A 24,936-nucleotide genomic window follows, 5' to 3' on the forward strand; every position below is an offset into this window, starting at 1 on the left:
CATCAACCTCAGCCACTTCCCAGAATTCTTTGTGGGAAACCATGACTGTTTAAATTAGTATTATTCAACTGGATAAAAACCTCCAAGGAAGGAGAGTCCACAACCTGCCGAGGGAGACCGTTCCACTGTCTGACAGCTCTGATGTTTAGCCAGAATCTCCTTCCTTGTAACTTGAAATTGTTGGTTCAAATCCTACCTTCCAGAGCAGGAGAAAACAATCTTGCTCCATCTTCCATGAGACAGCCCTTGAGATATTTGAAGATGGCTATCACATCTCCTCTCAGTCTCCTCTTTTCCAGACTAAACACACCCAACTCCTTCAACCGTTCCTCATAAGGCTTGGTTTCCAGGTCCTTGATCATCTTGGTTGCCCTCTTCTGCACATGTTCCAGCTTGTCAACACCCTTCCCAGAACTGGACACAGACCAGGTCTCACCAAGGCATATACAGTGGTACCTTGGGTTAAGTACTTAATGCGTTCCGGAGGTCCGTTCTTAACCTGAAACTGTTCTTAACCTGAAGCACCACTTTAGCTAATGGGGCCTCCTGCTGCACTGCTGGAGCACGATTTCTGTTCTCATCCTAAAGCAAAGTTCTTAACCCGAGGTACTATTTCTGGGTTAGCGGAGTCTGGAACCTGAAGCATATGTAACCTGACGCATATGTAACCCGAGGTACCACTGTATATGCATAGACAGTGGACGCTTGGGTTGCGAACGTGATCTGTGCGGGATGCACATTCGCACCCCACAGCGTTTGCAACCCGCGTTTGCATGTCTGCACACACGCAAGTTGCGATTTGGCACTTCTGCACATGCTCAACCGCCAAAACCCGGAAGTAACCTGTTCCGGTACTTCCAGGTTTCGGCAGTCCGCAACCCAAAAAATTGCAACCTGAAGCGGCTGTAACCCAAGGTATGACTCTGTGTGTGTGTGTGTGTGTGTGTGTGTGTGTGTGTGTGTGTGTGTTTCTCCACTCAAGTCTGTGATTTGAAATGTTTCCAGACTTTGACCCTTCCTTGCCTCGGAAAGAATGGAGAAACAATAGTATATGTGTGTTTTTCCCTCCCGTTCATTTTCTCTCTTTCAATAAACCCAAGCAAAGGTCTCAGCAGCATTCAATACAAACATCTTCAATGCGATAAACAGCATCAGGAAGGGGAGGGGGGGAACCATACAAAAAAACACAGATGTTTGTATGCAGTGCAAATAGACTCGTTGAGCGGTAAATAAAAGCCACGGAGCAACTCCCATCTGACAAGCGGACGGGGCCGCTCTTGAACAGTTTGGAGGCAGGAGCGACAGGAGTGTTCACCGCAGATGGGCTAATGTGTCTCCTCTGAAGTGAAAGGGACAGACAGCCCTCTAGTGTAAAGACAGAGGCAGGAGTGTTTTGCCTTGGCTTGGAAAGTGCTGTCACTCAGCAGCAGCAAGGAGGAAGGACAGAAGGCGTAGGGAGGCATCTCTGCAACCAAGCACAGCTATGCCAGACTTGGCTGAGAGATCAATGGCATGCGGCTTCCTTTACGGTTCCTAATTAATGAGTTACAATTAGGATACTCTCACTCTCTCCCACACACATCTATGTATAAGTCCCAGGGGATGAGGAAGGCTGAAACCCAGAAAAGCAGGAGGTGCCCTTCCTAGCAAAAAGGGATGCAGGTGGCGCTGTGGACTAAACCACTGAGCCTCTTGGGCTTGCCAATCAGAAGGTCGGCTGTTCGAATCCCCACGATGGAGTGAGCTCCCGTTGCTCTGTCCCAGCTTCTGCCAACCTAGCTGTTTGAAAGCATGCAAGTAGATAAATAGGTACCGCTGCAGCAGGAAGGTAAACTGTGTTTCCATGCACTCTGGTTTCTGTCAGTGTCCTGTTGCGCCAGAAGCGGTTTAGTCGTGCTGGCCACATGACCCAGAAAACTGTCTCTGGACAAACTCCCTCAGCCTGAAAGCAAGATGAGCGCCGCAATCCCGTAGTCACCTTTGACTAGACTTAACCATCCAGGGGTCCTTTACCTGACCTTCCTAGCCCTTCTAGAGCCCTATTTGCACTGCACATTGAAAGCAGCATATGGCCATTCAAGGAAGCTGAATGTCAGTAGACTCATAGGACTCGTAGTTAAGCTATGTACCTCACTCCCACAAGCAGCAGAAATGGCCACAAGCTTGGATGGTTTCAGGACTAGACAAATGGACCAAAGACAAGAGTCTCAATGGTTACTAGCCACAAGGGCTATATTTGCCAGTTGCTGGGACTCGCAAGCAGGAATAGTGCTCTCACACTTTGCGGTGTGGCATTGGTTACTGCCAGGTGGGGTGAGGCACCAGGCCAGACGCCGACATCCCCAACCCCACAAAGCAGAGCCATGCTGAGCCACCTGCCCGGCCATGGGGGGGAGCCCAGCTGTGCGACATGCCCTTGGCGGGCAGAGAGGAGCAAACATCCCTTTTCATGTCCTACTGACTAGAGCAAACATCCCCTTTCATGTCCACTCTAGGAATGTTGTACTGTATTTGACATGTCACATCCCACACTGAGGTTCACCACACTATGCGCCCTGGTGCCCCCACACTTTTTTTTTTATAAGATATTTATTCAAATTTTCAAAGTATTACAGAGTAAAAATAAAAAGAAAATAAAAAGAAAAAATACAAAATAAAAATGGTTAAAAACAACTCATTCTTTCCATTACTTATTTTTCATTAGCTTATTTCCCGGACCTCCTCACGCCTCCCTTTTTTGTATTCCAGTTCAGTTTGTTGGTTCAGCAAATCCTTACCCTCTTTGTTTATCCTAATCATTTATCTTAAAATATTATAACATTAAATTTTTGCCTATTAATAATCCATTTTTCATATTCCCTTATAATATTACAGCTGAAAACCACTTAATTTCTATCCAACATCATTCTAACATTCATTAATTTTACAATATTTCTGTAGATAGTCTTTAAATTTCTTCCAATCTTCTTCCACCGACTCTTCTCCCTGGTCTCAGATTCTGCCAGTCATTTCCGCCAGTTCCATGTAGTCCATCACCTTCATCTGCCATTCTTCCAGGGTGGGTCTTCCAATACTTGTGTCTTCCAATACTTTGCAATGAGTATTCTTGCTGCTGTTGTGGCATACATAAAAAAAGTTCTGTCCTTCTTTGGCACCAATTGGTCGACTATGCCTAGGAGAAAGGCCTCTGGTTTCTTCAAGAAGGTATATTTAAATACCTTTTTCAGTTCATTATATATCATCTCCCAGAAAGCCTTAATCCTTGGGCACGTCCACCAAAGGTGAAAGAATGTACCTTCAGTTTCTTTACATTTCCAACATTTATTATCGGGCAAATGATAGATTTTTGCAAGCTTGACTGGGGTCATGTACCACCTGTATACCATTTTCATAATATTCTCTCTTAAAGCATTGCATGCCGTAAACTTCATACCTGTGGTCCATAACTGTTCCCAGTCAGCCATCATTATGTTATGTCCAACATCTTGTGCCCATTTAATCATAGCAGATTTCACCGTTTCATCCTGAGTATTCCATTTCAACAGCAAGTTATACATCTTTGACAAAATCTTAGTTTTGGGTTCTAACAGTTCTGTTTCTAATTTTGATTTTTCCACCTGGAAACCAATTTTCTTCCTGGTGCCCCCACACTATGCCCCCGCTCACACTGAGGTCTTTCTTGATAAGCCGCATCAACAGGTTAAAGAACAGTTTCTACCCATGGGCCGTGAGGCTGCTGAATGGAAGACAGCAACATTGCAGCTGACGTTCAGGGTTGGTGGTCGTACGACAGCTCAGAGAGTGTAACAAGGACTGAGAGATTGGGGGGGGGGGCTTGTTTAATCTTACTGTAAACAAGTGGTACAGTGACAATGAAGTATTTCTTCTATTTCTTCTTCTATTCTTGCAGGTCTCCCACTGGTTGGCCCCTCTGCAGACACAATACTGGCCTTACAGGTCAGGATCTTCATATGTCCTTATTTTTTTATGTATGCAAACAGTGACAGACAGCAGCAGGTGGCAATAAACAGGGAGCATACGCTCGCTCATCTGCTTGCAAAGCTGCATTTGCTAATTCAGTGGGGCACACAGGAATTTCATGATAAAAGACATGTGTATCCATCCATATCTCAGCAGCATATACCTGTGTGTAAGTATCTCACCTTGCTGAACCAGGGTGATGGTTCACACACAGAGAGAGACGCCCAAACTCTCATTGACTTAACCGTACCATTTATTTCTGTCACTCACAATTACAAAAAACACAGAAAGCTAAAGATAAACCAAAGGGAACAGTGAAAAGTAGAATTGGAAGCAACACAGAATTTAAACAATATAAAAATGCAAGTATATTAAAATGCCAATAATAAACACAGCACCACAATATTAAAAGCCCTTTCCTTAAAGAGCAGTCAGTTCCCAAAGGCCTGTTGGAATCAAACAGTCTTTACTGGCTGGCATAAGGACAACGAGGAGGGAGCCGGTCTACCTCCTCTAGGAAGGGAGTTCCAAAGCCTGGGAGCAACCAGCGAGAAGCCCCTGTTCCGCGTACCCACCAAGCATGCCTGTGAGAGTGGTGGGACCAAGAGAAGGGCCTCCCTTGAAGATCTCAGAGCCTGGGCAGGTTTGTATGGGAGGATAGGGTCCTTCAGCTAGCCCGGGCCTAAGCTGTGTAGGGCTTGCAGCCAGGAGCCAGTGGAGCTGTTGTAACAAGGGAGTTGGATGTGCCCTGTAACCAGCCCCAGTCAACAGTCTGGCTGCAGCTCTTAGGCCAGTTGAGGTTTCTGAACAATCAAACATTGCCCCATGTAGAGCATGTTAAAGGTAAAGGTAAAGGACCCCTGACCGTTTAGTCCAATCGCGAACAACTCTGGGGTTGCGGCGCTCATTTCGCTTTACAGGCCAAGGGAGCCGACATTTGTCCGCTTCCACAGACAGTTTTTCCAGGTCATGTGGCCAGCATGACTAAGCCGCTTCTGGCGAAACCAGAGCAGCGCACGGAAATGGCATTTACCTTCCCGCTGGAGTGGTACCTATTTATCTACTTGCACTTTGACGTGCTTTCAAATTGCTAGGTTAGCAGGAGCTGGGACTGAGCAACGGGAGCTCACCCCGTCATGGGGATTTGAACTGCTGACCCTAGGCTCAGTGGTTTAGAACAGTGCCACCCACGTGTTACATGAATGTAACGAAGGCATGTGTCACTGTGGCCAGAGCAGACATCTCCAAGAACAGAGTTAGTTGGCACACTAGCTTTGCCTTCGTACCCTCCAACATTTCTCTGATGAAAATAGGGACGTCCTATTCAATAATAGTAATAGTAATTGTTGCTGTTGTTTTATTTATACCTCGCCCAGCTGACTGGGTTGCCCCAGCCACTATGGGCAGCTTCCAACATATATAAAAACGTAATAAAATATTAAACATTAAATAACTTCCCCATACAAGGCTGCCTTCAGATGTCTTCTAAAGGTTGCATAGTTACTAATCTCCTTGGCTCAGGGGGTCGCATAACTCCATATTCTCCAACATTTCTCTGATGAAAATAGAGACGTCCTAAGGAAAAGCGGGACATTTCAGGATCAAATCAGAAACCGGGACGGCTACTGTAAATCCGGGACTGTCTCTGGAAAATAGGGACCTTTTGAGGGTCTGTACCTGTGCAAATGCACTGCTGGCCGGCACAGAAACCTGGGCATCCATGCTCAGGGCTGAATCCAGGAGTATATCCACAGCGTGAACTCTTGGAAAAGCACACAAAGCAATATCAATTTGGAGTGTTTCAAAGCAACATACAAATTTAACAGCCCCCCCCCCCGAAATCAGCCGCAACATAAATGCGCAGGGCAGCGTGTCACAGACCTTCAAAATCTGACGGGAAATGTGCCGAGTTTAAATGCTTCCCTGCAAATCTGGCTTGCAAAGAAAACCCTGTTGCTTTGATGTGGGAAAAGCACCTCGCCTCAGACGAATCCATCATATTTACTCACTGTTTTAGTGCTAAGTACACAGCTGAACTCCCGGCAAACGTGAAATGGCTCCTGCAAGAGAGCTCAGTCTCCATATGGTTCCGCTGTTGCTCTTCAAAGCAACTTCATTATTTCCAATGCAGAGCAGCCCTCAAGGCGGGGGAGGCATTGTGTCTCAACTCCTGGACCTAGAGATGCTTGAGCATCTGCCCCCAAAGGGCCTTAAACCTTGACAAGTATGCCAAGCGAGCGCACATTCAGAGTAGCTGTTCTTCACATTCTCCAAGCGAGCATGTCTGTGATGGCCTGGGATTCAGACTCAGAAGCTGAACCTGAGGAATCCCAGCCTGCATAGGATTCCCCACCTCCAGAACCAGCTGAGCCGGGGCTGGGGCTTGAGCCTGACGGGTCCTCACCTGTGCTGGATCCTCAGGTACAGGCACCAGCTGAGTCTGCTCTGGCTCCTGAGGTGATGGAGGGCCCATTGCCTGCAGGTGCTCCACTCTCAGCCCCGTCAGGGGAAGCTGAGGTGGCCTCTGGGTCCGGTAACCCTCCAGCCTCTCCTGAGCTGCAGAGGCTCAGGGCAGAGAGGCGGAGGGAACTAAGTTCCTGCAGGAGGAGTGCTCGCCTCCAGGCCAGGAGAGGCGAGTCACCTGTGGACCAGGGCCACCCTATGCCTTGGGGCAGATGAAAGCCAGCCAACCCCTGTCCCAGGTTGTGGGAGCAACGTTGTTGGTAGCCTGTTCATGCCTGCACCCTGTCCTGCTCTTCTGCCAGAATTCCTGACCCCACCCGACTCCCTGCCTTGGACCCAGCTTCAGCTTTGACGGACTGCCTCCATACCGCACCCTCGACCTTGGACTGGACTTGGACCTCGCCACACAATTAACCCTCAGGACCAGCACAATGTCCAAATTACTGACCAGATCAGAAGGTAGAGTGAGGTGATCACCTCAGAAGAGCCTGCTGGATCAGGTCAGTGGCCCATCTAGTCCAGCATCATGTTCCCACAGTGGCCAAAGTGATGCCTCAATGGGAAACTGTGGGATGTGATCCATGAGAGGCAGTCAAGTACAACATTCCTTGTACTGCTAGAGAAGACATGCGAAGGAATGTTTGGTCCAGCCAGTCAAAACTTCTTGCTGGCTGGAGCATCCTTCCTTTTGCATGTGAAAGAAGGTGGGCATGACAAACAAAACAAAAAGGACGAGTCACACAGCAACCTTCCTCTTTGTGACTCCCTTCTCCCTTTGACCAGTTTTTCGCTAGGACTGCTCTGCTAGCTCTCAGCTAGCAGAAGCACTGGGATTATTCCCCCATATGGGGTAGATCCACTTGTACATATTTGTAACTAAGTCTGCTTTCAGGAATCCAACTGTGAACTGATGTAAGTAAACTTCTTTTGTTGACTTTGAATAAGATCGTGGCATCTTTACTCTTTTAAAAGGGATGCAAGGGAACTTACCAGGAATGTACAATTCAATCTGAGACAGACTGAATTGTATACTAGTGAGAGTCTCACACGAGCCTGCAACCAGCTATCTGCTGTGCATTTTAAAAGGGGAATGTAACTCTGCTGTGCATGTAAAAAGGGCTTTAGGGCTTTAAAAGTCAGCAGCAACACTTTGAATTGCACTTGGAAACATACTCTGAAACGTATTATTATTATTATTATTATCATTATCATTATTATTATTATTAGTGGACCGTCCCAGGATCAAGTGACTTTTCCTCTTTAAGTTCTCAAAGCTCTTAACCTAGTTCAAGGGTGCCATCTGAAATCGCCAGATGTTTTAGTGAGAATCAATCAGTTGAAAAATCAGATTTAGAGCTGTCTGGCCCCCAAAAGGCAACTAGACATTCTGTTTTGGCGACTGCAACTTTAGTTTAAAGAGCCTTTTGGTGCCTACCTTATTCATCTGTGTTTCTAGCACTGCTTCTGAGCTGAGCAGCCCTTCCTTGCAACAGCTTTTTCCAGGCTGGGGGAGAGCGGAGCCATTGCACCAAATTTGCATGACCTGAAGGGAGACCGAGTTGCATAGCCTCACTGCAACCCTTTAAACCAGCCTTGTAGGCAGTTTTGTTGTTGTTTTTTAAGCGGGGGGAGCTGTTAAAACCAGATTATGCACCTTAAGGAGAAAATTGGAGATTTGATCTTGTTAAGAGAGAGACAAGTATGCAGGGTTAGCAATATCTCTGTTGCAAGAGGCTGCAAGGACAATGCAAATATATGGGGGTGGTGTTTTTTTTTTTTCCTTCCCCTTTCCTCTTCTTTTTCAGCTGCACCTCAGAATCAGCAGAAGACAGGAGCTGACTTAATTAGGTGTACTCTCTCCTTTCCCCCTGGACTTGAAATGCTTTCTCCTGCCATCACCTTCATTAAGATCTTCCTCTGGCAGCCAAGCTCTCCCCTTTGATGCTTCTGGCGAAGGGAGGGGGGTATTTATCTAGGAGGTAGGAAGGAACATCAACAGCTCTTGCCTTGGGCCAAAGGAGCTGCCTGGCTGTGGCCGAGGCAGGCGCTGGAGGGCGCATAGAAATATGTTCTTCGAGATGTTCACAGAGCCATTCCCAAGACCACCTCAGGCACTTTGAAGGCTGCAGCCGCCTACGCACCATACACTGAAAGCACATGGCTTCCCCCAGAAAATCCTGGGGGCTGTGGTTTGTTAAGGAGTGCTGGGAATCCCAGCTCCACAAGGGGTGAACTACAGTTCCCAGAATTCTTTGAGGGACACCGTGCCATTATCAACTTTCAGGAAGAATGTGAAAGCATTCCTCTTTTGCAGGCAAGAATAGTGAAGAATGCTGCTCCTGGGTTTTTTAAAAAACTGTAACTGATTTTAGATGTTGCTATTGGGTTTTTAAAAAATCTTTTATTCTGTTTACTGTTCTGGGCTCCTTGTGGAGTAAGAGCAGGACATTAATTCTGATAATGATAATGATAATAATCAGTGCTTTTTTTCCTTTAAAAATGTTTAAGGGTACTCTCATTTTGACTCAAGAAAAATCACCATTTTATAGTTCAAATCGGGGGAAATAGATACAGTAAATGGACAGAAATACAAAGATTCACAAAATGTTTAGATGTATGCGTACCCCTGCATCCCCCCAGAAAAAAAGCACTGAAGAAGAGGAGGAAGAGGAAGAGGAAGAGGAAGAGGAAGAGGAAGAGGAAGAGGAAGAGGAAGAGGAGGAGGAGGAGGAGGAGGAGGAGGAGGAGGAGGAGGAGGAGGAAGAAGAAGAAGAAGAAGAAGAAGAAGAAGAAGAAGAAGGAGGAGGAGGAGGAGGAGGAGGAGGAGGAGGAGGAGGAGGAGGAGGAGGAGGAGGAGGAGGAGGAGGAGGAGGCATATATTCTGGGGAGATAAAGGGAGGTGGTATTGTTTGTTTGTTTGTTTGTTTGTTTGTTTGTTTGTTACATTTAGCTCCCATCTGTATCTTTAAGGAGATCAAGCTGGCATGCACAGTCTCTCTCCCCCCCCACACACACACCTATTTAATTGCCACAACAAACCTGTAAGGTAAATTAGGCTGAGAAATGCCATGACTGGCCCCCAAATTCACACCCAATGAGCTTCATGGCTGGGTGGGAATTTGATTCCTGGTCTTCCAGGTCCTTAAAGGTAAATGGACGCCTGAGCATTAGGTCCAGTCATGACCGACTCTGGGTATGCGGCGCTCATCTCGCTTTATTGGCCAAGGGAGCCGGCGTACAGCTTCCGGGTCATGTGGCCAGCATGACTAAGCCGCTTCTGGCGAACCAGAGCAGCGCACAGAAACGCCGTTTACCTTCCCGCTGGAGCGGTACCTATTTATCTACTTGCACTTTGACGTGCTTTCGAACTTCTAGGTTGGCAGGAGCAGGGACCGAGCAACGGGAGCTCACCCCATCGTGGGGATTCGAACCGCCGACCTTCTGATCGGCAAGTCCTAGGCTCTGTGGTTTAACTCACAGCGCCACCCATGTCCCAGGTCCTAGTCCTCATTTAATCCAGACAACAGTCCTGCAAGGAAGGTTGAGAAGCAGCAGCTGAGCCAAGGTCACACCCCAGTCAGCCGAGTATATATTTGAACTCTGATTTCTCCCAGGTCCCAGTCTGACGCGCTAAACACTACACCGCCACCGGCTCTTGTGACCATTTCACATGACCGTCTAATGAATTTACATAGAATTAATATGCAGGCACAGCCACTCACTTCATTTTCAAATCAGGATTAGGTATATTTACATAGGACCACTCTACCAGCAGTAACTGGTCATGATAGGTAATAAATCTTCCATGTACAGTGGTACCCCGCAAGCCGAACGCCTCGGAAGACTAAAAACTCGCTAGACGAAGGAGTTTTTCGTTTTCTTAGCCGCTTCGCAAGACGCATTTTCCTATGGGCTTGCTTCGCAAAATGAAGCTTGCCCCGCAAGCTCTGGGGATAGCGGGGAAGCGCATCGCGTCTTCCCCGCTGTCCCCGGACCCCTTTTGAACCAAGGGGCAGCAACGGGGAGAAGCGATTCTCCCTGCTGCCCCTTCCCTTGCTTTAAAACAGGTCCGGGGACAGAGGGGAAGGCACGCGCGCCTTCCCCTCTGTCCCCGGAGACTGCGGGGCAGGCAACAGGGAGAAGCAATCTTCTCCCCGCCGCCCCTTGCTTTAAACAGGTCCGGGGACAGAGGGGAAGGCGTGCGGCGCTTCCCCTCTGTCCCCGGATGGTCTCCATAGGAACACATGGATTGATTTTCAATGCATTCCTATGGGAAACCGTGCTTCGCAAGACGAAAAACTCGCAAGAAGAAAAAACTTGCGGAACGAATTAATTTTGTCTTGCGAGGCACCACTGTACAAGAGCAGTATACCTCTGAATTTCAGGTGCAAGGAAACAAACAACAGGGGCAGGCCAGCACTTGCATTTTTTTCTTCTGGGGCTCCCAAATCCAACTGCATTGGGAACAGAACACTGAACTAGACTGGGCAATGGTCTATTCCAGTAGGACTTTTTTTCTGTTCAAAAATGAGAAACAAATCCCTCTGGAATGGGAGAGTTCATAGGGAGCTGTCCATGGTCAGGTTTTTTGCAGCAGACTTCAGGCTTGATCAGAGATGGAGAAATTTGTTCCGGTTCAACATTTGAAACCAAAGAACACAGAACCCAAAATGCTTCAAAATGTGCCCTGATCCAAATTTTGAAATGCGGTTCTCTAAGCCACCAATGTTTACACATTAAAAAAATGCATATGTTGAGTGAAATTGGACATAAAAATGAAGATATTTGTAAAAATAACATACAAAAATGCATTGTATTAGGAGAAATTGCTTGCAAAATTGGGGACATTAGTCAAAAGGGCATGCAAAAAAAAAAGGTGAATTCCCCATTAAAACACCGAGGATTTTCTTTAAAAAGAAAATGTGCAATTGCTTTATTTATTTTATTTTATGTTTATGTTTATTTATTGAATTTATATACCTCCCTATACCCGGAGGTCTCAGGGTGGTTCACAGAAAAGATCACAATATCAGAAATGTGGAGAACCAAATTTAAGATTGGCAAAATGAGAGCCTGAGATAAACGAAATAAATAGGACCTTCCACTCGTAGGCTTGACTGATCTCCCTTGTTTTCATTTGGCTTTGGTACTAGAACTTTGACATCCATCAGCCAAAGTCTGATGCAAAATTATGGTGCTGAGGGTGCAGAGAGCTTCTGTGCCCTCAGAATAAAGAGGCGGATTGCCCTGGAGGCCAGATAAATGTTTCTCAGCTCTGATCTCACACAAATCCACTCATGATTCTCCCTCAATCTTTCTTCATTCTGATAACCTAGTTTAGCAAAGGGAGGAAGCAGGCCATTTGTTGTGGTATATAGGTTGTCGACCTTGAGGCTGGATTACTGCAATGTGCTCTTTGTGGGGCTGCCCTTGGGCTTGGTTCAGAAGCGCCAGCTGGTGCAGAATGTGGCAGCCAGACTGCTGATGGGAACATGTGACGCCATTGATAAAAGAGGCAGGTTCAAGGTCCTTGTATTAATTAAGCCCTGAGCGACTTAGGTCCAAGGTACCTCAGGAATCACCTGAGGCCTTACATCCCAGCTCAACCACTAAGATCATCTGCAGGAGCATTGCTGGTCATTCTCAGAGTTGGTGAGGCTCCTTTGACAACAATAAGAGACCAAGTCTTTAGTGTCATGTGGAACTCTCTGCCACTAGAGACTAAGCAGGCACCTTCTGTGCCAACTTTTACATGCCTGCTGAAAATTCTCCTCTTCCACCAGGCAAGGCATACACAGGCAATTAAGAACACACTCTTCCAAAGTGGTTAATTGACGTCTGTTTTTAACTCTTTTTTGGTGGTTTTTAATGTTTTATTGTGTTTTTACAGTGGTACCTCAGAAGTTGAACGGAATCTGTTCCGGAAGTCCGTTCAACTTCCAAAACGTTCGGAAACCAAGGCACGGCTTCTGATTGGCTGCAGGAAGCTCCTGCAACCAATCAGAAGCCACAGAAGCCACTTCAGACGTTCGGGTTCCAAATAATGATCGCAAACCGGAACATTCACTTCCGGGTTTGCGGCATTTGGGAGCCAAAACGTTCAACTCGCAAGGCATTCGTGAACCAAGGTATGACTGTATACTTACACCACAGTATACAAATATTTCCATAAATAAATGCCACTCGAAGTCAAAAACCCTTGCTGATCTACTGCAAACCATATCTCAACCTACTAGATCTGCAAGCCATTGTTTTATTTTAAACATCTGCATGCTTCTCTATAACAGGGAAGTTCAAATGTGCAGCTCACCCCGGACAGCTGCTGCTTGTCATTCCAAAGCTTATCAACCTTACCTTAATCCCCAAATGCTGCCTGTTATAGCAGCCATCCCAGACTCAGTGCCCTCCAGATGTTTTGGAGCATGACATGAATCAGCCCCAGTCAGCATGGCCGGTGCTCAGGGATATTGGGAGTTGTAGTACAAAACCTGAAGGCTGCTAGGTTTAGGAAGGCTGGGCTCATTCCAAAAGTCCCTGTGTGGTTTTCCCAAGTTACTGCATACTATAGCATTCCCATGTACACTGCCTCAAGCTCTTGGGAGGAAAGCTGAGATATAAATGTAATGAAATCAGTAAGTAAATTTCACCATGTACAGTGGTACCTCTGGATGCAAACGGGATCCATTCTGGAGCCCCGTTCGCATCTTGAAGCAAACGCAACCCACGTCTCCACGTCTGCACGGGTCGTGATTTGGTGCTCCCGCACATGACGTCATTTTGAGCGTCTGCGCCATGCGCAAGTGGCGAAACCCAGAAGTAACGCACTCCATTACTTCCGGGTCACCACGGAGCGTAACCTGAAAACGCTCAACCTGAAGCACATTTAACCCAAGTTATTAACACTTAGAAGGTCAAGAAAAACAGAACAGGGCAATAGCACATGATACTGCAAAGGGGAGATTAGTGGTGCATGACTTCTATGTTATACATGCGGCTGCCTCAGAAGATGGTTCAGAAACTTCAGCTGCTGCTGAATTCAGCAGCCAAGAGCAAGACGGTTCGAGCATATTACACCGATCCTGCTCCAACTGCAATGGCTACCCATTAGTTTCCGGGTCCAATTCAAAGTGTTGGTTTTGACCTATAAAGCCTTAAATGGCTCAGGACCGCAATACCTCAAGGACCACCTCTTTCCATATGAACCATCCCAGACCCTGAGATCATCTTCTGAGGCCCTCCTTCATGTACCTCCTGATCAATAGGTCCGGAGGGTGGCAACATGAGAACGGGCCTTCTCTACAGTGGCTCCCTGCCTGTGGAATGCTCTCCCCAGGAAAGTTCGCCAGGCGCCTTCATTAAACACCTTTAGGCGCCAGGCCAAAAAGTTCCTTTTCAACCAGGCCTTTGGTTGACCTGATTGACATCCTATGCTCTTTTAAAATGTGTTCTTGGGGGAGGGGCTATTGGTCTGTTGTTTTCTTTTTATTAGGTATCTGTGATTTTATATCTTGATTTTATTCTGTGAACCACACTGAGGACCCCCCCAGGTATAGGGTGGTATATAAATTCAATAAATAATAACTATGATTTCTGATCATGCACAGAAACCAGCTGCATGTCACATGGATTATTATTATTATTATTATTATTATTAAAATTTCAATTTATATTCCGTCCTTTCTCCTGAAAGTTGGTACTGGGGAAGGCACTATTTTAGAATACTTGGGTCCCAAGCCATTTAGGGTCTTATATGTTCGTATTAGCACCTTGAATTTGCTCCTGTAGCTCACGGGCAGCCAGGGCAGTGCTTTCAGGACGGGTGGTGCATGGCCCCATTGAGCTACCTCAATTGCCAGCCTATCAGTTGCATTCTTTGTTGCATGTGATACACAGGTAGCAGTCAAGTGCAACATTCCTTATTTTCCTAGAGTGGACATGCAGGGGAATGTTTGATCCAGTCAGTCAAAAACTTCCTGTTTCCTCCTGGCTGGGACATATTTCCTTTGCATGTGACTAGAGGTGGGCATGACCTTACCTGCCCAGGTAACAAAAGGGCAGGGCACGCTGCACACTTCCTCTCTTTGACTTCCTCTGTCGTTAGAGCAGCAGCTTTTAGCTAGAGATGCTCTGTTGGCTTCTAGCCAACAGAGGACACTGGGATTATCCCCATATGGGATAAATCCACATGTATATACTTTGTAACTAAGTCTGCCTTCAGAGATCCAACTGTGAACTGATGATGTGAGTAAACTTCTTTTATATACTTCACACAAGATTGTGGCGTGTTTATTCTTTTAAGGGAAATTACCAGGAATCTAATACTGAGAGGCTTACACAATCCTGCAACCAGCTATCTGATGTGTATTTAAAAGGGGAATGTAAAACTCTGCTAAGTTATAGAACTTGCGAGCGCAAGTTAGGAAGGATATTAATAAACAATATATCCTCTCCTGCCTCCCTGAACATTCCCACATTTGGCACTAGCCGCAGTCGCCAAATCATCTGCAAAGGCGACCCCACTTACAGTGCATCACATTAGTCCAGACAGGAGTTACTCAGGTCCCAAGTTTAATATGCTCATCATAACAGCTTGACTTGGGCCGAGCACAGGCAGTTTTCTAAAACACCCCTCTTCATATGATCTTTGGTCAGCCACTAGATCTGGCGGAGAGCCACTGGGTCCAAGAAGGTAGATCAAGCCAAGTGCCCGAACTCCACTTCTCCAGCAACAAACACAGTCAGTTAAAGCACTTCCGTTCTCCGTTTCAGTCCACAGAGGACGCTCAAGGTGGTTTCACGATGCATAAAACATGAAATGCAACAAAACGCACAGCACCACTCAGGATAATCAGCATTTCTTAAGAGAAAAAGCCAGCAGAGGGATCCAACAAAGGACCAACTTCAGTGTTGGCTGCACTGACCGGCAGTGACACTCCAGGGTTTCAGAGAGGAAATCTCTCCCATCCTGACCTGCATGCAAGGCTGATGCTTCTAAAAGTAAGCTATGATCCTTCATGGCTTGGTCAGGTGTGGCACAGTGTTAGAAACTCAGATATATGTAAAAGGGGTAAAGGACCCCTGGATGGTTAAGTCCAGTCAAAGGCAACTATGGGGTTGCAGCACTCATCTCACTTTCAGGCCAAGGGAGCCGGCGTTTGTCCACAGACAGCTTTCTGGGTCATGAGGGCAGCAGGACTAAACCGCTTCTGGTGCAACAGGACACCATGACGGAAACCAGAGTGCACGGAAACACCGTTTACCTTCCCACCAGAGCGGTACCTATTTATCTACTTGCACTGGTGTGCTTTTGAACTGCTAGGTTGGCAGGAGCTGGGACAGAGCAATGGGAGCTCACCCTGTCGCTGGGATTCGAACCACCAACCTTCTGATCGGCAAGCCCAAGAAACTCGGAAGTTTAGACCACAGCACCACCCGCTAATCACCAAAATGCACCTTAAACCTGGGCTTTGGTCGCTATAATGGAATGTCTAGGTGTCATTTTTCCACCAACAAGGTTTATTATTATTATTAATTCCATTTCTACACCACTTTATATTTTAAAGAAAAAATCTCAAAGCAGCTTACAACATATTAACACATTGAATAAAACAATCCAGAATAAAACAATTTCAAGCTTAATGGAAAATATTTCAGATCCTTCTCTAAGTGACCTTTTGCTTTCCCCATATTTATTTACCTACTTATATAGCTGCCCCTTGGCAGAAATACTGTAGGAAGGCAGTGTGATATAGTGGTTACGGTGTTGGACTAGGACCTGGGAAATCAGGGTTCAAATCCCCACTCAGTTATGAAGCTCATTGGGTGACCTTGGGCCAGTCACAACCTCACAGGGCCATTGTAGGGATTAACTGAGGAGCGGGGGGGGGGGGAGAGAGAGAGGTTGAACCATGTAGTCTTTGAAGAAAAAGGTGGGATATAAGTGCAATAAATAAGCTCTTCTGCTTGCCTGCATAAGAAAACTGGAGGGGCCAGCCAGGTGGAGATGTCAGTCACCAGTGTGGCCTCCAGAGATCTCAACATGGTCACAGTTGGACCCATGCCAGTCACAAAACGCGCCTGGCGCCTGGCTAATTTCTAACACTGGTGGGAGAAAGGGCAACTAGCAAAGGGTTTTAATATTTGTATCATTCTGCAAATTCACTTTGAGTCACTCTTTGTGGAAAAGTTAATGGTCATAAGTAACAATACTAATACAGTACTGCTAATAATACTCTAGCAACAATAAAACTCTAGCAATACTAATACAGTACTGTACTGCTAATAATACTCTAGCAACATCTGGCAGGCCACAGGTTCCCCATCCTTGGCCTGTAGGGTTTTTTTCTCAGTTCCTAATCCCACCAGAGGGAATCTGTAGAAGAATATATTCCTTTAGGAGAAGCCATAGAGTGAACAGATGTTCTGTTTGACAGAGCCTCACATCTGGGGTGTGATCACCATCTTGCAGAATGCATGGCTTGCTGAATGTCAGAAAACCTCTGTAGGCTCCCATCTGAAACTGTAGCTCAGCAACCCACCTTTTCTCCCCAGTGTTTTTTCTTTCTTGCTTGCTACCATATATTTAAAAAACAAAACAAAAACAGCCGATAGAGACTAGACACAAGCCCACACTCTCCAGAGCAGCAGAACATCTGGGCAGGTTGATGGTGCAACCATTCACGAGAACTACCTTTTCTCTCCAAAAAAGTCAGTCTGCCCCCCCCCCAAAAAAAATCACTTGCCTCACTTGCAGGAGAAAGGAGGGGGTAGTTGGAATGAAATAGTGGGACATCACCACAGCAGTTATAGCTGATGACCTGAGACAGCGGTTCTCAAACTTTTTGGGTCACCCTTGGTCCCATGAACTCATGCCCAGTGCCCCCTACTTCACCCCATAAAAACCATTACAGTGGTACCTTGGTTCTCAAACTTAATCCGTTCCAAAACCAAAGCATTCCAAAACCAAGGCGTGCTTTCCCATAGAAAGTAATGCAAAATGGATTAATCCATTCCAGACTTTTAAAAACGACCCCTAAAACAACAATTTAACATGAATTTTACTATCTAACGAGACCACTGATCCATAAAATGAAAGCAATAAACAATGTACTGCAGTCACACAATCAATCAGTCAGTAGGTGAACTGGGTTCCACACAGTCACAAAAACAAAACAAAAAAGCCGCAAAAACAAAAACGCAAAATAAATAGCAGAAACAGACAGACCTTGGTGTAAAGCTCAAAACAGAAGTGTGGCACTCAAAATGGAGCACGTTCGGCTTCTGAAAAAAGTTCGCAAACCCGAACACTTACTTCCAGGCCGGGTTTGCAGTGTTTGGGTTCCAAGTTGTTTGAGTACCAAGGCATTTGAGAACCAAGGTACCACTGTATTCAGAAGAGCAGTTTGCACAACCCGCTAAGGGAGATAATAACACAATAAAATTCAAAACAGTAACAATTAATTGCACATTTAATCAAAATCCAATTAAAACGACTTCTTCAACAAAGCCAGCAAAATTTATGAACTTGATCCAGCGGTACCAGCTTTTCAAAGTCTGATAGTCGTTTACATCTCCAGCATCCCTCTGCTACCCACTTTCCTCTTAGCACCCCCTAATCCACCACCTCCAGGGGGAAGTAGCCCCCACTTTGGGAACCACTGATCTAAGACATAGGGGTCTGTTTCACACCTTGATCATCTTTCCCCTTTGTATTCTCTCTCTCTCTCTTTTCTTTCTCTCTTATTTATTTCCACGGCCCCTTTCCATTAAAATGTTAATTTTGGCTCTGGAAAAGTTAGAGGCAATGAGAGCACAACAGCAGCAGCAAAACCAGTTGCAGGAAGCAACAACAGATCAAGTACAGTAGCAAGGGGCGTTCAAGTGCTTACTGTATATATAAGTCACCTCCCCCAAAATAACCCATTCCCCACCTGTAAAAAGCATGCTGTGTCGTAAATCTAAACATCCAAACGAAGGAGCTTCACACGCAAACACAGAAAAAGAAATCAAATCTGGAGGAGGGGGAAAGGAAAGTAGTACGGTGGTACCTCAGGTTAAGAACTTGATTTGTTCTGGAGGTCCGTTCTTAACCTGAAACTGCTCTTAACCTGAGGTACCACTTTAGCTAACGGGGCCTCCTGCTGCTGCCGCACCACCGGAGCACGATTTCTGTTCTCATCCTGAAGCAAAGTTCTTAACCCGAGGTACTATTTCTGGGCTAGCGGAGTACGTCAGTTGAAGCGCCTGTAACCTGAAGCATATGTAACCTGAGGTATCACTGTATTGCAACAAATCATTCCCATGGATGACCATAAACAGGAGAAAGGCCTGATTCTGCTGGCAGGAATCAATCAGAAGAATTCAAGGTGGATTTCCCTAAGGAGGGAGTCCCAAAAAGGCAGTGTGGTTTAGTGGTTAGTGTTGGACTAGGACCTTGGAGACCATGGTTTGAATCCCCATGCAGCCAGTAAGCTCACTAGGTGTGATCTTGGGCCAGTCACTGCCCTTCTCAGCCTAACCCACCTCGCAGGGTTGTTGTGCAGATTACAAAAAAGAGAGGGACAGCCATGTACGCTGCCTCCTTGGAGAAAAAGGTGGTTGATAAATGCAATATATGCTTTTTGCCAGCTCCTGAGACAACTGTGAACCTTTTTGCCCCCCCCCCCCCATTACAGTGCATTTTTATTTAACTGCTGTGGTTAATACCATGCATTGCTACAGTACACCTGAAATAAAGGCATGACACAGGAGAAAGCACACCTGCAGTAAAACAAAACTTATTTTGTATAATAATTGATTCTGTACTTCTTACTACTTTGTAAATGCTTTATTTTGGTTCTGCTACTAATTGGAGGAAGGCAACAAGATTCCAACTGGAACTGCCCCCACACAAGGATGTCGTTGCTCCTGCAAGGAGCCGAAACTTCTTCGTGCATTTTAAAAACGAATCCTCAGGAGGATGAATTCTGTGCTCTTCTTTCAAGCTCTAGTGGAATATAGGTGTCAGCACACCCCGGTTTGCATCTCTGCTTCTCCTTCAGGGGTGATTTAACAAGAGTGCCAACAAGGGCCTTTTAATCTGTAAAACAAGCCTGCCAGGACAACCTTCCCCCCCCCCCATTGAATCAACACATATCAAGCACTGTTGGTGGGAACATACAGAAGGGCCTGTGGAACTCTCTGCTTGAAGATAACCCTCTGGCTCCCTCTGTGGTGACTTTTCATCACTGCTTTGAAACCTTTTTGATGTATTCTTTTCGGGCAGGGGGAAGAGATCATTTACTGTATATGAGAATTGAATATAACAACCACCACCACATTTTCCTGTTCCATTATATATGGAGAGAGGGAGTTTAGTCCAGTGGTTAGAGTATCAGACCGGGGTTCAAATCCTTGTTCAGCTATGAAACTCACTGGAAGGCCCTGGGTCAGTCCCTGACTTTCAGCCCAACCAACTTCACAGGGTTGTTGTAGGGATAAAATGAAGAATGAAGAGGAACCTTGAGCTTCTTGGAGGAATGGTGAGATATAAATGTGATTGGTAAATAAATAGTGTCACAGTTCTTTATTGGCTTCTGAGCACTGTGAGACCTGTCCAAACAAAACTCCTGGGCTGCTTGGTAGCTCATGTTCATTTCAGTGGAGCTCGTCTAGGCAAACTTGCCGCAAATGCTGCCTTGTGGTCCCCATTATGCCACCATTCCAGGCATCCAAAACCTGCCCCCTGTGGCCAGCCGTCGCCTCTCCTCCGGGCTCTGGGCAGGGCTGCCTCCGCAGCTATCTGATCCCCACGGAGCACAGGTATTTGAGCAGACCTGGAACAAGACCTCATCTCCCTGCAACTGGCAACCCCGTGCACACACAGTTCCCTGCCGAATGCCAGATGCCTTCCACGCCGATTACATCGGGGGGCATCATCACCCAGTGGAACGAAAGCGACGCCTAACCTACAGAACATGATTTCCTCACTTTGCATGTAATTTCACACACAAAGCCTTAATTCAGTTTAGCGCCTTGATTCCCCCCCCCCCTTCTTTTTAAATGAAGCTGAGCAGAGGAGCAATTAGCTAGTGATGCTTTGGGCCAGCCCTGGTCATTACACCAACAGACACCCCACTCCCTTTTTCCTTCCTTACCCCACCATTTTTCCCAGGACCATCACAGTGGAGATCAGATCTGCAGGGGCCGGAGGAGGATGAGATGCCATAATCCCCTCTTTCTCCCTCATTCATCCTTTTCTTCCTAACAAAGAGCTTTGGTGCCTTTTGAGGGTGGAGAACATTCCCCACCCCACCCCACCCCCAAGGAAAGAATACTTCATGCCCCCTGGAAGGTATTGTACATAGGAATCTGCCTTATCCTGAATCAGGTCATTGGTCCAGCTAACAGTGGCTGCCCAGGATTTCAGACAGGGGATAATCTCAGACCCAACCTGGAGATGCCATAGGGCCAATTGAACCTTCTGTGTGTGTGTAAGAGGCACTCCCACCACGGAGCTACAAACATAGAAAGCCACCTTAAACAGAGCCAGGCCATCTAGCTCAGTATTCCCAACACTGACTGGCAGCAGCTCTCCGGGATTTCAAGCAGGGGACGTTCCTAGCCCTATCTGGAGATGGTGGATATTGGACCTGGGACCTCCTGGGTGCAAAACAGGCAATTCCACCAGCAAACACAGAAAACTGCCTTAAACAGAATCAGATCATAGGTCCAACACTGACTGGCAGCAGCTCTCCGGGGTTTCAGGCAGGGGGCATTCGTTCCCAGTCCTGGGGATTGAACCCAAAACCTGTATGCAAAGCAGGTGTTCTAAGGACCAAATATATATCGTTTTAGTTATGAGATATCCCGGAGGTGACACACACAACCCTTTATAAATGCACACTCCCATTAACAGCTCTGTCTAATCAGATTGCTCTTGCCTAGATGGAATGTCACGTTATCCCTGCGGTGTTCAGACAAGCTCTGGGAAACTTTGGCCAACTCCATGGAGCTTGCAGCGCAGCTTTCTCCTGCCAGGGAAGGAAATGCTGCTAAAATACTTGATGCTCTGGGTGGTGGTGACAATACTCCTAAAATGGCCATGGGGTCTTTCCCACTAACAACACCTTCCATCATAAAGTTCCCCCTGTTCGACACAGGAAAGGAGCGAAAGATTGCCTCCCGCATCCACACGCCGAGGAAATGCACCGCTGGGGGGGGGGGACACGCGGAGGGACCACTGCCCGCCCCCGTCTTTCCACGCTGGCCAGGCAAGAGCGCCTCTGCAGACACCTGCTGGAGCCGCAGACCGTCAGGGCCTCTGGGGGGCGCTCTTGAGAAGCCCATGAAAGATACGGGGCCCGACCTAAAGCAAGTCCCTTCAAGCGCGAGAAGGAGGTGGGATCTGAACTGGCAAGCCAGGAACACGGAACTTCTGCATCTCCAAAGCTATTTTTGAGGGGGTAAAATGCTAACCGTTTCCGCTCTCTCCACCTGGGGGAGATGTTGTTTCTCTAGCAGCCAAGCTGCCCCAAACTGGCGACTAGCAAAAAGAGCTATTTTGGACACACACGCTAAACAGCATTTCCTCTCATTGGAGGCCTTTGACTGAACCCCAGGCCATCTATTCCACCTCCCCTCAACCTGCTTTGGGGTCCGAGCTGATAATGATTGAGATGGAGTTCTTTCTCCCCGACAGACACATTTTCCCCGGCAGACACTCCCCCCTGCAATAGCACAAAAGCCTGGCATGGAGGAGGGAAGACAGAAAGACGATGATAATAATCCCCCGCTCCGCGCGCTCAAATCCGGGCGCAGCGCGCCGTCCGTTCTACATTCCTTGTAAACGCGCCAACGTCGAACTAGATTCTCCTCTACACACAAACACACGTCCAGTGAGGAATTCTGCGCCAAGCGGGGCGGGGGAAGGGGGGGGAGAGAAGCAAAGGTCCTTCAAGGGCGGGGTAGGTCCCGCGAGCACACCCCCCCCCCCCAAAGAAAAGACACAAACACACCGTCTATGCTCTCCGGACTTTCAGCAGGCGATGGCAAGTCTCCGTAGCCTGCCTCTTTGAAAAGGGCACAGTTGGCAAACGCTTTCCCCCGACGCCCCTCGCCTTAAGTTAGACGGCTTCCCCCTCCCTCGAAGTTGGCCCCCGCCGTCCCCCCTCCTTCCCAGAGCTTCCACAGCCCGCGACAAAGTTGCCTCCTCGGAACTTCTCCCCGCGCCGCGCGCAAAGGAAACCCCGACGGCCACACTCTTTCATCTCCCCTCTCCAGTCCATATTTGTGTGTGTGTCCCCACCTAAAAAAAAAAATCCCCTTTGTGTCTCTTCCTCCGTGCCGTCACTTACCTTCAGCGATCGCCCTCTTCATTTTAGGGGCTCGGGAAAGGCACGGCTCGGAGGGCAACGGGGGGGACGCAGCGGCAAATCCTTCCCAAAAGAAACGCAGCGGAGCCTCATGCAAACTTCCACCCGGGCGCGGGCACGACGACGGGGATGCTGCTGCTGCCTTTGACGGCGACAAGCCCGATGCCCGCCTGGCTCATCGGGCTAGCGAGGCGGTTCGCTCCTGCGGCCGGAGGAGCCAGCATCCAGGCAGAAGGGACTGAGGGAGGAGACGCCCCGCGCGCTGTGGCTCACACCAACGCGCCGGCGGCTGCGACGCAGGAAAAAAGAGGCAGGAGCTGGTTCCACCGAGCGCGTCTGCCCTGCTTTGCCTCGGCTCCGCTTCTGCTGGTCTTGCCCTCCCGGCGTCAGGGTAGGGAGGAGCGGGTAGTTGTTTTTTGTGTGGCGAGGCTTTCCCAGCTGGGAAAGGGCGCGCGATCCGGGGCTCGGAGAAGGAGGGACGGTGGCGCTGGCGAGGCTGGTTTCGGCTGCTCCGGCGGGGGGACTGAAAGGTGATGAATGTTTTATGGGATCATGTGGTTTGACGTGAGAGGAATCGGCCTAGATCGGATTTACTGGCTGGAGGAGGGAGAGGGAGGAGGGAGGGGCCGCCGCCGCCGCCGCGCGATCCGGCGAGGGGGACGCACGCGGAGCGCGTTAGGGAGTCCTGCAGAAAAACGGGGAGCGCTTGGCCGGAGCGGGCTGGGCTGTGGCTAGACGTCGCTCTCCATCACCACCAGGGGCTTGCCTGTGGGTGGCCCCCACCCACCCACAATACACGCGCGAGATGTATGGGTCCCGGGAGCCTCTCTCCAAAGAGAAATCACTTCGGACTTGTTCGGAGGCGTGTTTGAAGATAGGAGAGTGCGAGGAAGACCCTTCAGGACTATGACAGGGCCCCGTTTGGGCTGGGAAAGGGTTCGGAACTGATGGGAGGTGCGCGGGGGGGGGGTGACAGAAGAGAAGACTGCAGCAGCGATGTTTCTCCCGGCCCGGGTCTGTCCGCGGCAGCACGCTGGCCTAGGCGACGAGGCTGGCAGCTCATTCCTGGAGGGACGGTGCCACCTATAGGACGCCGAGGAGAGAATCCGGACTGACTGTGCAGGGGGGCGGGGGCGCGTCGGAGTGCAGGCGCATCTCTGCCTTCTGCTTCAGAGAATAGACATCTCATTCTTGCCTATGAAGCGAGACTCCGTCCTGGGAGGCATCGAGCACACTCCACGCCCACCCGAGGACACTCCCGCACCCGCATTTGCCAATGCTTCCTACCCTGGATGTCTGAATCTCTCGAATATCGGTTCCTCACACTTCTGGGACAGGGTGACTCATTCCTCATCACCCCCCTCAGCGCTTGACACGCGTGAGACCCATTTTGAGAAGGGGGTGGGGTAAACAAAAGGAAATTGGTTGTGTCCTCAGACACACAAACACATACACAGTCCCCCCTTGCGTGCCTTATGCTTGGTATGCAAGCTCTAATCCATATTAGTGATTTGTTGGGACAACAAAACCAGCAGCTTGAAATGGTAGTTAATCTAGATTAATCTGCTCTGAAAGGGGACAGGGACTTTCGCTCTTAACTCTCTGTGTTTTAATGTCCTCTTATCGCACCACACTGATTTGAAAGACTACACAGCGAGTTGTTTTTTTACCTGCTCTAATTCACCTCTTGGGAATACAGGAGCTTGAGGCAAAAAGTCCCGACTTCAAAGGGGACCTTCCTCTGATACGATGGTGGCTGGTGCCCATTGGTTGTGGTAGGGCAGAAGACAAGGAGCCCAACATTAGGGGGAGCCAGAGAGCATAAGAGACGGGACAAACAAAGGTGGGGCCAGTGTCAATAATAGGTGGGGGCAGCTATTTCTAATTTTGTCCCCATCCTCCCCACTGCTGAGTTCTACAAGGGCCACACTGAGACTGAGGAGGAGGAGGAAGTTGATGGGCAGTTCTTCCACTCCCCCAAGACTGTAGGCAACTAAGAAGCAGCACTGTAGTGGTGCAGAGTCATGGGAAGTCAAAGGCCTGTGACTATTTTTGCAGCAGGGTCCCTTCTCCTTTGAGGAAAAGGTTCACTATAAATGCAGTCAATCAGTTATAAGATATCAGTGTGCATAGGGTCACC

At 48.0% G+C, this 24,936-nt stretch overlaps 1 protein-coding gene across 1 annotated transcript in view; it reads right to left on the minus strand.

Moving 5' to 3' along the window:
- RTN4R (reticulon 4 receptor) overlaps positions 1-23,446 on the minus strand; it is a 125,073-nt gene extending 101,627 nt beyond the window's left edge. Inside the window, exon 1 of the mRNA XM_083478718.1 lies at positions 22,779-23,446. Within this exon, the coding sequence (XP_083334844.1) occupies positions 22,779-22,800 (22 nt within the window). The 5' untranslated portion in view covers positions 22,801-23,446. The remainder of the gene's footprint in view (positions 1-22,778) is intronic.
- Between the last annotated feature and the right edge of the window lie 1,490 nt (positions 23,447-24,936).

Source organism: Podarcis liolepis, assembly GCF_965112155.1.
Source record: "Podarcis liolepis genome assembly, chromosome: 15".
Classification (NCBI taxonomy): domain Eukaryota; kingdom Metazoa; phylum Chordata; class Lepidosauria; order Squamata; family Lacertidae; genus Podarcis; species Podarcis liolepis.